Source organism: Ursus americanus, chromosome 16 (assembly GCF_024610735.1).
Source record: "Ursus americanus isolate L20-20 chromosome 16, mUrsAme1.1.p, whole genome shotgun sequence".
NCBI classification, from domain to species: Eukaryota; Metazoa; Chordata; class Mammalia; order Carnivora; family Ursidae; genus Ursus; species Ursus americanus.
Window position 1 is genome coordinate 45358167 of NC_142142.1, and position 14899 is coordinate 45373065.

The following is a 14899-nucleotide window of genomic DNA, read 5'->3' on the forward strand; positions in this document are numbered from 1 at the left end:
TTGTGAGTTTAAGCCCCATGTGTGGCATAGAGTTTATTTAAAAATAAATAAATAATTCAGAATAAATTTAAAATGTGATAAATGCCCCTAAAAGTTTCTAGATCTAGCACCATTGGGAGGAAAACATTCCTTCTGTTTGGAGGACTGAGGAACTGTGACACCCCAAGGGCAGGAGTGTGTTACATTCATTTGGGGGTCTCTACTGGCAGGCTTCTAGCAGGTGCTCAGTAACTCTAACATTTGCTAACACTATACCACAAGTTTTGACAGGAGAGCTAGCCGGTAGCCAGCACCATCTGCACGGACCCTGGCTTCGGCGCTCATTAACTGTGAACACCCAGGCAAAGTCTCTCCCTTGTTCTGAGTCTAATCTGTGTAATGCGGGCAACAGTGCCTACCCTGCAGTTTTCTATGTTGTAAAATGAGCATAATGACACTTACCCTGGAGGGTTGGGTTAAGTGTGAAATCAGACAATGTATGAGAAGCTTTTAGCTCAATGGCTGGAAGGATGCTAGGTAGCACTCTCTTGCGTATAAATAAATGATAGTTGTATCTTGAAATTTGGAAAGGATTTTTAACTGTCAGAAATAGGGTGGAAGAGAAAGAACACGTTTCAGAGGTAAGAGACAGATGAAGAAAATATGTGAAGATATGACAGTGGAGGGAATGTCTGGGTAAAGTGAAAATGTCTAGCTTGAACTAGAAACAGTGGTAAGAGATAAAATTGGAAAAGTAGATAGAGGGCTGATTGTGACCTCACCTTCAGGTAAACGTCAGGTTAAAGAGTTCCTGTTTTTGAGTTTCTGAGCAGGGGAGTGAGGAGTCCAGCCTCGCCCCTGTTAGTGGCCAGCTGTGGCATTCGAGCATTCAATTTAAGTAATGATTTGAAGTTTGTGAATTCTCCCTGGCTAAGAGAATCACGGATGCTTACACTTTTTGTTCAATCACTCTTGTAAGTGAACATGTGTTGTTTTTTAGAAAGGAACTAGTTAGTCTAATTTTAAATCTTATTCCTCATCCTGAAAGTGGAAAGACCACGGCAGGAAAAATGGTCTTAGATTTTAACCCAAAGTCATTCAGCCTTGAGGCCCCTTGCTGAGTTCTCCATGCCAGCCGGTAGCAGAGTCACAAACTAAACTCTGTGCCATGTTTCTCCAGTGGATAATTTCAGGCTTAACCATCTCCAAATGAATGAAGAAAAGCCTAAGAAATACATGAGAATAACCGTCGTGCACTTACCCTGAGCTTCCCATTTAGGATATCCCAACAGAGATCATCAAGATATAAATTCAGGTCCAAATATGTCAGACTGCAAAGATTCCATTGGGCCTCTGAGAGGCTTTGGGGAGTGGAAGTTGCTAGTTTTCGTGCAGAGGGATTATTGACAGAGAAGCAGGTAATACCAGGTGTGGGATAGGCAAACCTGCCAGGTGCTCTCCCAAGCCAAAGGGCACTAGGGACCACATAAAGGACCAGAAGGGCAATGACTCAAGTAAACCATCCCTATAGGATAAATGAACTGCTCCCCCTCTAGTTTGGAGATGTCTCTATACCACATCACTGCCCCATAATTCAAAGATTAAATTTGTAATGATTTGTCTCCAAAATTCTCTCTTCCCATCTTTCCCTTGTATCCTATTTTACAGCTGTATGCCACATGACTATACAGATCAAAGATTCAAACGCAAAAAAAATAAACTAATGAAAAAGTTCACTGAGAAAGTAAGAGTTCAGACAACTACCTGGAACCCGTACCTCAACCTGACTTTATTATCCTCTACCAGCTGCTTTATGCACAATTACTCTTGTTAAAGATTTAAAAGATCATTTATATATTTGATCATATTTATGCATATTCATGAGGAAAATTATATACTGCATAAGATTCTCAAATTTGTTGACACCTTAGAACACATCTCTCGGAAATATGCAGTCTAGAGGTGCCTGGGTGGCTCAGCCGTTAAGCGTCTGCCTTTGGCTCAGGTCATGATCTTGGGGTCCTGGGATTGAGCCCCGCATCGGGCTCCCTGCTCAGCGGGAAGCCTGCTTCTCCCTCTCCCACTCCCCCTGCTTGTGTTCCCTCTCTCGCTGTCTTTCTCTGTCAAATAAATAAAATCTTTAAAAAACAAAACAAAACAAAAAAAAGAAATATGCAGTCTACTGAATGCTTGTTGTATATTGGTTTCCAGAAAATTTATTCCAATTCAGTTATGTGAGATCCAATCACAACACATTTTCACTACCAATAAATATTTTCAATTTTTACATCATATTCAATGGAATTTCCTAAAAATAGAATTTTAATGTATTTTTAAATTATTATTGAGGATAAATATTTCTTGTCTTTTCAAAATTCTTCCAAGATTTTCAGGTTGATAGTAGCAACTTTTCTGTTTCTTGCTAGACTTCCCATGCATTATTTGCTTTTGTAGACTTTGTTTTTATTATTTTTGTGTTATGTATTAAGAAGAGAAGCTGTATTTACATATAAATAAGCACATATTTACATATTCATATGTATTTGCATTCATATGTAAGTAGTATGCACTCATTTAAATATATGTTTCTATGTATAGTTCTTATTTATATAAACTGTTATGGTCTTGACTGTTTAGTGGCTAAGACCACTTTTTTTGTTTTTTAAATACTATTTCATAGTTTTTTTTCTGTATGTTTAGAGAGGCCTTTCCCATTGAAATATTCATCCTATATGACCTAGATTTTACTCCGTTTTGTTCCTTTATTTATTTTCCATTTAAATCTATAAAGAGTCTGGAGGTCTCTTAGGTGAAACAGTAACATTTTTCTAAGAAACTAAATTTCCAAACTCCATTTATTGTGTAAATTAGAGCTTTGCTATTGGTTTGTGATATCTTTTTTGTCATACAGTAAGTTTTTCTACATATATCAAGATTTGCTTCAGCGTTTGATTTGATTTCATTAAAGGGTCTGCCAATTATCTTACTAGTATGCTTTACTTGTTTTTAAAATAATACATTTATGTGTATTTCACCTATTTGAATTTAGCCATAAATCCAGAAAAATATCAGATAATGGTGATAGCAAGAATCTTTTTCTTCTTTCTCTTATTTTAATATCTATGGTTTTTATTTTTCTTTGTGAGGGATGATCACTTTATTACTAGATTATTTTGAAGTTTTCTTGGTTGCATTACTTTATTGAGATTATCAATATTTTGTAATTAGATTAGTTTACATACATTTTTTAATACAAATAGATTCTAAAATTTCCAGATGAAACTTTAATGCTGTTGTTTTTCTTTGTTAATACTAATATATCAGTATCCAGTGGTGAAATCAGTCTATGGACTTTACATTTCATTCTGTCTTGGTAGGTCTTGATATCTAGATGACACCTAATGAACTGGGGACCATCTCAAGTTTTCCGGGATTCTGGAAAATTACTTTTTGATGCTTTTTATAGAACTCACCAAAAATGTTCACTAGGGTTGCATATTGTGGAAAATAATTTTTTTAACTTAATGATATGTGAGAAATGGTATTTCATTGTAGTTTTATATTTCACTTCCTCTATCATTAGTGAGATTGGATTGACTATCAAGAGCTGTTTTCGCATATCTTTTCTTTTCTTTTTTTAAAGATTTTTTATTTATTTATTCGACAGAGATAGAGACAGCCAGCGAGAGAGGGAACACAAGCACGGGGAGTGGGAGAGGAAGAAGCAGGCTCATAGTGGAGGAGCCCGACGCGGGGCTCGATCCCACAACGCCGGGATCACGCCCTGAGCCGAAGGCAGACGCTCAACCGCTGTGCCATCCAGGTGCCCCTTCACATATCTTTTCTTCGTGAATTTTTGTTCATACATTTGCCCACTTTTCTTCTATGTTTTGAACATTTTTCTCAAATTTTGAGAATTCTTTATATACTGGATATATTATGACTTTTTCTGTGATATAGGTTGTAAATATTTTATGTTTTATTTATGGCATTGTCCAGTGCAAAAATGTTTTTTACTTTTATTGAGTCAAATATGTCAGTCTGTTCTTCTGTTGCATGTAAATTTTGAGTCATAGTTGAAAAATACTCCATAAATCCATTGTAAAGAACAGTCACCTGTTTTCTTCTGTGCTTGTACATTTTTATTTCTTACATTTAGTTATCCTTATAAATGGTATGAAGTCTAATTTTATTTATTTATTTTTTAAAGATTTTATTATTTATTTATTTATTTATCAGAGAATGAATGCACAGCAGGGGGAAGGGGCAGAGGGAGAATCAGGTTCCCCACTGAGCAAGGAGCCCGATGAGGGACTCAATCCCACGACCCTGGGATCATGACCTGAGCCAAAAACAGGCACTTAACTGACTGAGCTACCAAGCATCCCGTCTAATTTTAGATCTAATTTTATGTTTTTACAAATGCATAACTAGCTATCCCAACATAATTTATTAAAAATTCCAAATTTGCTTCAATTATTTGAGATTATATCTTGATCATGTATTAACCTAATATGTACTTTGATCTATTTCTAGAATTTCTATTCTATTCCAATAGTCTGATTACCTATTCTAGCCCATACCACACTTTCTAAATATAAAGGCTTAGAGTATGTTTTGATATCTCACGAGTCTAGTTTCCCCTCTTATGTATTTATTATTTTTGTATTTATAACATTTTATTTTTTCTATCACTGGTAATATTTTTTTTTCATTTTTAAGTTTTAATTTTAATTCTAGTTAGTTAACATGGAATATTATCTTAGTTTCAGGTATACAATTTAGTAATTCAACACTTCCATACATCACCCTATGTTCATCACAGCAAGTGCACTCCTTAATCCCTATCACCTATTCACTCATCCTTCCACTCCCCTCCCCTCTGGTAACCAGCAGCTTGTTCTGTATAATTAAGAGTCTGTTTCTTGATTTGTCTCCTCTCTCTTATTTTTTCCCTTTGCATGTGTGTTTTGTTTCTTGAATTTCACATATGAGTGAAATCATGTGGTATTTGTCTTTCTCTGACTTATTTCGCTTAGCATCATACTCTCTAGCTCCGACCATGTCATTGCAAATAACAAGATTTTGTTCTTTTTTATGGCTGAATAATAGACCAAATCTTTTTAAAAACATTTTTTAGAGAAAGAGTATGTAAGTGGGGGTTGGTGGGGGGGAAGCACTGAAGAAGAGGGAGAGAGACAGAATCCCAAGCAGGCTTCATGCTCAGTGCAGAGCCAAGCACAGGGCTCAATCTCACATCCCTGAGATCATGACCTGAGCTAAAATCAAGAGTTGGACACTTAACTGACTGAGCCACCCACGCATCCCATACACCATGTCTTCTTTATTCATTTATCAATGGATGGACACTTGGGCTGCTTCCATATCTTAGCTATTGTAATAAATGAATTCGGTAAAGTTGCAGGATACAAAATCAACGTGCAGAAATCTTTTGCATTTCTTTTTTTTCAGAGTTTATTTATTTATTTAAGAGAGAGCACACACATGAGTGGGTGGAGAGGGACAAGAAGACTCCACATCAATTGCGGAGCCCAACACAAGGCTCAATCCCACAATCCCAAAATCACAACCGGAGTAGAAACCAGGAGTCGGATGTGCAACCGACTGAGCCACCCAGGTGTCCCAAAACCTGTTGCATTTCTATACATCAATAATGAAGCAGCTGAAAGAGAAATTAAGAAAATAATCCCATTTACAACTGCATCCAAAATAACAATACCTAAGAATAAACCTAACCAAAAAGTTGAAAAACCTATACTCTGAAAACCATAAAACACTCACGAAAGAAATTGAAAGTGACTCAAAAAAATGGAAAGACAGTCCATGTTCATGGATTGAAAGAGCAAATACTGTTAAAATGTTATGCTACCCAAAGCAATCTACACATTTAATACAACTCCTAACACAATACCAACAGTATTTTTCACAGAACTAGAACAAAGAATCTCAAAATTTGTATGGAACTACAAAAGACCCTGAATAGCCAAAGCAATCGTGAAGAAGAAAAGCAAAGCTGGAGACATCACAATTCTGGACTTCAAGTTATATTACAAAGCTGTAGTAGCACAAAAACAGACACACGGATCAATAGAACAGAATAGAAAATGAAGAAATAAACCCACAATTGTATGATCAATTAATCTTTGACAAAGCAGGAAAGAATATCCAAGGAGAAAAAGACAATCTCTTCAACAAATGCTGTTGGGAAAACTGGACAACAACATGCAGAAGAATGAAACTGGACCACTTTCTTACACTTTACACAAAAATAAATTCAAAATGGATTAAAGACCTAAATGTGAGACCTGAAACCATAAAAATCCTAGAAGAGAACACAGGAAGTAATTTCTTTGACATTGGCCAGAACAACTTCTTTCTAGATATGTCTCTTGAAGCGAGGGAAATAAAAGCAAAAATAAACTTTGGGATTAAATAAAAAAGCTTCTGCAGAGTGAAGGAAACAATCAACAACTAAGGCAACCCATGGAATGGGAGAAGATATTTGCAAATGCCATATCTGATAAAGGATTAGTATCCAAAATCTATAAAGAACTTACCAAACTCAACACCCAAAAAACAAACAATCCAATTAAAAAATGGGCAGAAGACATGAACAGACATTTCTCCAAAGAAGACATACAGATGGCCAACAGACATGTGTAAAGATGCTCAATGTCACTCATCATCAGGGAAATGCAAATCAAAACTACAGTGAGATATCACCTCACACCTGTCAGAATGGCTAACATCAACAACACATCAAACAACAGGTGTTGGCAAGGATGTGGAGAAAAAGTTGGTGGGAATGCAAACTGGTGCAGCCACTCTGGGAAATGGTATGAATGTTCCTCAAAAAGTTAAAAATGGAACTACCCTACAATCCAGCAATCACACTATTGGGTATTTACGTAAAGAATGCAAGAACACTAATTCAAATAAAACAAAACAAAAATAAACCAAAAAAACAAGAATACTAATTCAAATGGATACATTACCCCTACTTTTATAGCAGCATTATTTGTAATAGCCAAGATATGGAAGCAACCCAAGTGTTCACTGATTGATAAATGGTATTTATACCATTTTGAAGTCCTTATTCCTCTGTCTTTTCACTTACCTTTGGACTGTGTGGTAGCCAATTTTCAATGGTATCCCTTAAATATCACTTATTGCTTATATAACAATGAGCTTTTTCAACTTTCCTCTTCGCCTTTCTCTTTTTCTCTCTTATTTTAGGGCATTGCTTCTAGTTTTTTTCAGAACAAACAACACATAGCATGTGTTATATTCATATTACAAAGTATTATTCTATCATCATCCCAAACTTTGCTCTTATCTTAGATCTGTAATCAAATGTATTAAATATTTACCATCAGTATTTATAATGGTGTTTCTACAGTTCTCTTTATTGGATGACGTTCGTCTTCTAGTATATTCCTCAAGAGAAGTTTATAAAGAATTCCTTGAGCTCTTCACATGTTTAAAACTGTTTTCAATAGCCTTGATACTTGAAGGAATGTTTGGTTGGATATAAAATCATCATTTCAGATTTTTCCCTTAATTTCTTAAAATGTGGCTTCATGCTTTCATCTATAAGTTGTCTTTGAGAACTCTTATGTCAGTCTAATTCTTTTTTTAAATTATTAGTTCCTTTACCTTTTCTAAGCTTGTATCTATATCTGTAATTATCATTTGTTCTTTTAATTACTTATGTATCATCTGCTTACTCCCTGGCTACCAAAAGTAAGTAGAGACCTTGTACAGCTACTTCACCATAATATCCCAGCACTTAGAACAGTAGCTCGCACATAGTATCCACAACAGTGTTCTTTGATTACAAAAGTTTTTAATTTTGATGCAGTCTAAGTTATTTTTTTCTGTTGTTTCCTATGCTTTTGGTGTCATAACCAAGAAATCATGGCTGCATCCAAACTGATAAAGACTGTCTCCTATGTTTTCTTCTAAGATGGCTCTTTTATGAAGTTTAAATTATATTTATAATAAAAATGTATGATGATAATGTGAACTATTATATTCAAATGGCATGAAGGAGACTTCTAGGGTACTCTTGATATTTTGTTTCTTTATTTTACACAGGCCTGTTCTCTTTGTGAACATTTAAAGAGCTATACACTTATTTGTGATCTTTTCTATATGCATGTTATATTTCAAAAAAGGTTACTCAAACTTTCTTCCAAAATAAAACAAAACAAAAATAAGAAAATAACACCTACAAATAAAATAAACTGGGCAAGGAGAGTACAAGAAGAGAAATTGTAGCCCAATTTTACTTATAGATTCAAGAATTCTAAAATGGTTAGAAAATTTATTTCAGCAGTTTATTAAGACAACATAACACGACTAAAGAGGGACTTCCTCAGGAATGCAAAGTGTTTAACAATGAGAAATGAGAGAAGAAAATTAGTTTGGGAAAATTTGTACGGGGACATCAGATGAGTGCAAATTTAATTTAAAATAATCTAAAACAAATGGAGCATAACGTTAAGGCTTTATAAGTTTAGACAATAAGTACGTAGGTGGTTATTACATTGTTTTCTACTTTGTTCTGTATGTTTGAAATATTTCAAAATAAAATACAGAAAAATTTTCCACAAATTATAGTTCATATATAAGATACATCCTACTATTGGAATAGAAAAAAAATCAGTTGATACTTCAGTAGATGCATAAAAATTTTCAATAAAGTTAAACATTTACTTATGGTAAATTCGCTCTGCAAATGAGATATGTAAGAAGAAGTCCTTAACTTGATGAGGCAAATAGGCCAAATTCTACAATGCATATAATACCAACTATTAGGATTATAGAGGCATTTTGATTATGATGAAGACCACAGAAAGGATGCTTATTATCTTCTTTCCCATTCAACCTCATCTTGGAAGTCTGAGCCGATGAGTAAGACAACACAATAAAAAAGAAATAAGTGATGTAAGTATTGGAAGGAAATAAACATCTTTTCTGCAGACAATGTTTTCCTCCAAGGATAACCTAACAGAGTATATAGATAAATTATGAGACCTAAAATAAAAGTTTAGTAAAGTTTCTAGATATAAAAATCAACAACTTTACACCCATAATAGGCAACTAGAAAATATTGTCAAATATTTAATTCACAAAAGCGTAGAAATGCAAGTTACCTACGAATCAACCTAAAGAAAGATCTTTCTGGGAAAAAAAAAATCACAAAACATTGTTGAAGAACATGAAAGAAGCCCTAAATAAATATTATCATATTTTTGGATTGGATGGATAAATATTATTAGCATTGTTCATTCTCCCAAAATTAATTAATAAATTGATACGATTATGAATCAAATCATAAGTAGGATTTTTGTGGAAATCTACAAGCTAATCCTGCTATTTATATGGAGACCGAAAGACCAAGAACAAATCAAGACACTGTTGAGCAAGAATAAGCACTTGGACATATTAAACATCAACACTTTCTTTTCCTATAGTAATTAAGACTGTTGTACCATACAGGAATATAAAAAAGACCAAGGAAATATGCTACAGAGATCGGAAACAGACTCCTATCTATGTATTCGATACATGTAAGAGTTATGTTACAAATGAATAAGACAAGGAATTAAGCCATAAAAATGTTCTGAATAAATAGTTATCCACATGGAGAATAGATAAAATTGGATCTATGCCTTATATAATTCACAAAGATTATTCTCAGAGTAAAAAGTAATGAAGGATTTCTGAAACAAGACACAATAAAGCACCAACTAAAAGGAAAAGGTTGCTATATTGTATTACATTTCATTTGAATACCTCTGTGAAACAAAAGGCATCATAAACAAAGTTAAAAGCCAAGGCGCAACCAGTTAGTATTAGTTTCCAATGTATAAGAACTACAAATCAATAAGAAATAGACAATTCATTTTAAAAAATGGTCAAACAGCAATTCCCAGAAGAGGAAATCCAAAAGCTCAATAATGAAATGAGAAGGTGAGCAAACTCAGTGATTGTTCAAGTAGAGATTAAAAAAAAAAAAAAATGAATGATTACATAAGTGTTGGCAAGGCACGAAGAGACTAGGACTCTCACACACTGCTGGCAGAAGCATACATTGTAACAGCCATTTTTGACATCCTGCTGTCAACATTTAAGTAACTTGGAGATGAAAATACTTTCTGATCCAGCTATTCTAGTCCTAGATAAATACCCTAGAGAAACTCTAGCTCATGGACAGCTGTGTATAAGGACGTACGTAGCAGCACTATCTGTAACAGAATAAAAGAAAACTACCAGATTTTCGTCAACTGGAGAATGAGTATTTTACTTTGTATCTCTACAACGGAAAGCTTAACAGTAGTTTCAATGAATGAAGTAAAACAAAACTTAGTGAATCACAAAACCATACATAGAGTGAAAAAAGAAAAGCAAGTTGTAGAAAAATGGTCTGTACAGTCTGACTTTTAATCATCTTTGAACACTTTGAAAGCTAATCTATATAATTTTTAAAGAGGCATAAAGCTGTAAAAATGACAACATGAATGTAAAGTGATCCGCAACGCATCATTAAAATTATTTTGTGAAAAGAAACAAGGGAGGGAAATGAGATCAGGGAAATGCTTAGGCGAATATCACTTTTATCTATAAATTTAATTTGAAAATATCTAAAGCAAATCGGGCATAATGTTAGAATTTCGTAAAGTTGAGTGATGCGTGCACAGGTGTGTATCATACTGTTCTGTATTCTGTCCAAACGCTTGAAATATTTCACAATAAAATAAAGTACAAAAGGTATTCTATATTATTTCAATCTTTGTGGTGTATAGAGTTAACAATACAGCGAGTATGAGTTATATGATAATATTTATTATATGAATAACAAATGTTATTAAACGGTGAGAACAAATAGAAGAAACTATTTGTCCAGCAGGATGGGATTAAAAATAAAAAAAAAGAGCGACGCTCTGAATCTTCTTACAGACCCTAACCCAGGCACAGTCATTAAACAACGTCAAACACAGACAATATGGTTGTAGAGACACACAGGACATAACACGCAAGGCTGTTTCCATGTTTCCATTAAGTATATACGGAAAGATCGAATGCCAAGTCATAGAGCCCAGGTTACACGACGTGTTTGGAGTTGTGGTCTGTTTGGAGAATCGTCCTTTGTATGAACAATACTACGAGGTATTGCTGCTTCTGGTGAGGGAACAACTTTGATAGAACTGTCAGATTCCTCTATGTCCTGACTTTCTTTCTCAGGCGTATGGATGAGGGTCAGGCAGGGAAAAATCTTGGTGGACTGCTTGCACTCTAGGAAAGAGAGGATTCCTGGGGAAAAGAGAAGGCAGGGGGAGGGTGATGAAGGCACAATGGAGAGTCACAGAAACATGTCCCTCTGGGTCAGCAGAGAAACGCCAACCCAAAGCCCACTGGGTCCCTTTGAACTGCCCAAACCCTTGGGGAGGGGGAGGCTCTGTGGAAGAGATGAGAAGCATATGCAAAATAGCTTAAATGCTGCACACGCAAAAACACTAAAGACTCGTTTTGAAAGGAGACGTGCTTCTGAGTTTGTAAGTGCAACTCCAAATGAAAATCTAAAGACTTTATAAGAAAAGGAGGGTCCCCAGTGTTGGTGTGTGGCCATTTAACATCAGAAATTGCTTGTCTCTGAATTCAAAGTGCCTCGGCACCACCCTGGACGCCCAGGGTACCCTGTCCCTCTCCACATTAGCAAACATTCCATATCAGCCACTCTCTTTGGTCGTGACTTTGATGCTTATCTCTGTCCTGAAGTGGGAGGCGGTGAAAGACTGTAGAAATGGCAGAAATGAGAGTTGCCCTTGAAGCAAGCTTATTGAATATTTCATACAGCCCTAATCTCCAACTCTACCCTTGGAGGAACTGTCCTCAGAGCGCCAGTCTACTGGAACTTTAGCCCTTTAACACGCAAGGGTTGGCACCTTTTCCCCATGCCCCTTCCCCATCCTTTTTTCCTCTCCTCTCTATCAGGGATTGACTGGTTCTTATCACCCATCAGGGGCCCTGAATATACTCACCAGAGACCATAAAGAGGCAAACGGTTAAGTAGGCAGTGAAAATGACCCAAGTGATCTTGTAACTGGAGTAGTACACGGATTGACCTTGCCTTAGCTTTTGATGATACAGGAGGAGTGCACAGAGCAGAAGGATACCTTTTGTTCAGACAAAAGGAGAAAAAAGTCCCTTCTGGAGAACTTTGGTTCTTCTACTCAAGCCTTAACCCAAGCTATGACTTCCAAGCCTCCACCCTATACACCTGCACCTTGTCCTAAAACCAATCCCCCTCAGTGGTCGATCCAATTCAGAAGCTGCATCTCTGAGCCAAAGAACTAGGAAGGCTGTAGCTTGGACCCATAAACCAAGTCTGTCTCCAAACCTGTGTCAGGGGAACCAGGAAGTTACCTGTGAAGACACTGACGATGACAGTGATGAAGAGGACATGTTTAGTTTGAGGAATCAGATATGTGAATTCCAAACCCAGGAACAAATTATGGAAGAAGGATAAGCTGAGAACCGAAATCATCATGATCCTGACCAGTTGCAGGCCATCTGTTGGAAAGCAGAAGCTGTGTTGAGAGAAGGACAGAGATTTCTTCTAGGCTCATTTCCACCTGAGGACCACAAATCTCTAGGTAAGAATTGGAATGGGGTAAAAAGATTTGATTAAATAATAAAGAGGGATAAGGGGAAAGAATAAAGAGGCGGGGAGCTTCAAGTTGAGTGGGAGAGAGAACCAGAGGAAACTGCTCTCTCTCTCTGAGTCTCTAAAAGCTTCTTTTTCTTCTATTTTTTTCTCAGAACGATTTCTGGTTCAATACATTTCATCTGTCCTCCTCTAGTGCCAATACAAGGTATTTTCCTGGTTGCCAATTACCTTTCTTTTATGCCCTCGTGGTCTAGATGAGCTGATTACCCTGCTGCTGCTGGGAACACTTCTCAGATGTCCAGCAATTAAGTCTGTGAGCTTCTAAGCTTTTCCCCAAAATATGCAAAATGGTGAGATTTGGGCATTGGCTTTGACCATTGATTATGGAACTGGGCGCAGTGCAGCCCAAGGAAGGTGCCCCAGAGAACAACGAGTAAGCTGGTGAGATAAAAGGAAATCAAGGAAAGAGGAACCCTCCCTCTCCACCCGTCTCTTTCCATAGTGTAGTTCTGACCTTCTGGCCAAAGAATGGTGCAACAGATCCAGGGACTGTGGCTTACTGTATTTTTCTTTGTTTCCAATGTCAGTTCAACCCATTCTTCCATGAGGATTCCTATCGCCATGAAGACTAAGGCCCAGGAGGAGAAAAACATGTTGATGGCCTGGATATTTCTGAGCGATACATTCACCATTGCGAGCAGGGCTTTCTAGCTGAGACCACCACCAATATCTCACATGGATCTTCTCTGATTTGTCTTCTCTGATTTGATTACTTCTTCACAGGAGGACAAGCAAAGTCTAAACTCTTAGTGATTGCAGAGGCATTGGACATGGAGGGGCTGATGTAAACTATGGAACAGAGAAGATAAATCCCCCTCCCCGCTACTCCTATATCTGGGCCGGTCTGCTGTCAGGGCTGCCAACTGCCATGGAATGCTCTCTTTGCTTGACCCTTGACCCTGGCGACTAGCGCAGTGGAAAGACCAAGGGGACTACAGGTCCTAAGAGAGCTACCCTTTATAGAGGGAGATACAATATCACATATTACAGCTGCCAGATGTGGTGATAACCAGAGGCCTTGAAAGAAGTTAAACATGCCTGACTGAAGAGGCCCAATTTTCGAGCTCGGGAGCAGTGAAGAGCAGAAGGAATTCAAGATCATTGAAGGAGTCGTCGGCCAGCTAGCTTCACAAAAGGGAATGACCACTCAAAATTCAGGATGTTTTGGAGAAACTTGTGTCCGTGTTTGGAGAGCCTAAAGAAGTTTAGTTAGGCAAGCATCTGAGAAATGGACCAGCGCCTCGAAGGCACAAGAACTGGCTTGATACACTGAAGCACTAGTCTGGTATCATCGATAAGGGCCAGATTATTACTTTTTGACAATTGTCTTTGTAACTCGGCAGAGAAAACATTTATGGATTCCTTGAGTAGGCAACCATGGTGTGCAGTAAGCTCAGAGTCAGAGGACTTGTATTAAAATCCCCCCAAAAAAAGCCATTCACTGAACTAAGATGAAAGTCATATCTAATGGCCTCTTTCTGCCTATTTATTTGACCTTATTGTGGACCCCTTTCCACGGGCCAAACTGGATTTCTTTCATTGCCTCAACATGCTGTACTGTCTTTCTTCTAGACCTCTGTACATTTCTCGGTATATTGTATTTTAAAAACTTTTTAGAACAATGCTCAATAGGGGCACCTGGGTGGCTCAGTGGGTAAAGCGTCTGCCTTTGGCTCAGGTCCTGATCCCAGGGTCCTGGGATCGAGCCCCATGTCAGGCTCCCTGCTCAATGGAGAGTCTGCTTCTCCCTCTCCCCCTGCTTATGCTCTCATTCTCTCTCTCTCACTCACTCACACTCTCTCTCGGTCAAATAAATAAAAATTTTTTAAAAAACCATGCTCAATATATTTAATCTTACAAGGGAGATTTTGCAGGTAAGAAAATGGACTCAAGGGGCACCTGGGTGGCTTAGTCGGTTGAGTGGCTGACTCTTGATTTCAGCTCAGGTCATAATCTCAGGGTTGTGAGATCGAGCCCCAAGTGGGGCTCCATGCTCAGAGGGGAGTCTGCTTGAGATTATCTCTCCCTCTCCCTCTGCCCTTCTGCTCACATTTTTTTCTCTCTCTCTCTAAAAAGAAGGAAGAAAGAAAGAAAGAAAAAGAAGGGGAGAAAGAAAGAAAGAAAGAAAGAAAGAAAGAAAGAAAGAAAGAAAGAAAGAAGAAA

At 37.1% G+C, this 14899-nt stretch overlaps 1 protein-coding gene across 1 annotated transcript; it reads right to left on the bottom strand.

Moving 5' to 3' along the window:
- Positions 1–11095: 11095 nt before the first annotated feature.
- On the bottom strand, positions 11096–13368 carry TMEM225 (transmembrane protein 225). Its single transcript, XM_045797613.2, has 4 exons — positions 13191–13368; positions 12433–12579; positions 12048–12182; positions 11096–11319 (listed from the first exon to the last, which is right to left on the bottom strand). Exons 1-4 carry the CDS (start codon positions 13366–13368, stop codon positions 11096–11098), a joined length of 684 nt encoding a protein of 227 aa, XP_045653569.1.
- Between the last annotated feature and the right edge of the window lie 1531 nt (positions 13369–14899).

Coding starts and splice junctions, on each gene's coding strand:
- TMEM225 (XM_045797613.2), bottom strand. CDS start 13,368: ATGGTGAATGTATCGCTCAGAAATATCCAGGCCATCAACATGTTTTTC. Junction 12,580..13,190: donor CACCATTCTTTGGCCAGAAG/GTCAGAACTACA, acceptor GCTTTCCAACAG/ATGGCCTGCAACTGGTCAGG. Junction 11,320..12,047: donor TTGCCTCTTTATGGTCTCTG/GTGAGTATATTC, acceptor TCTTTTCCCCAG/GAATCCTCTCTTTCCTAGAG.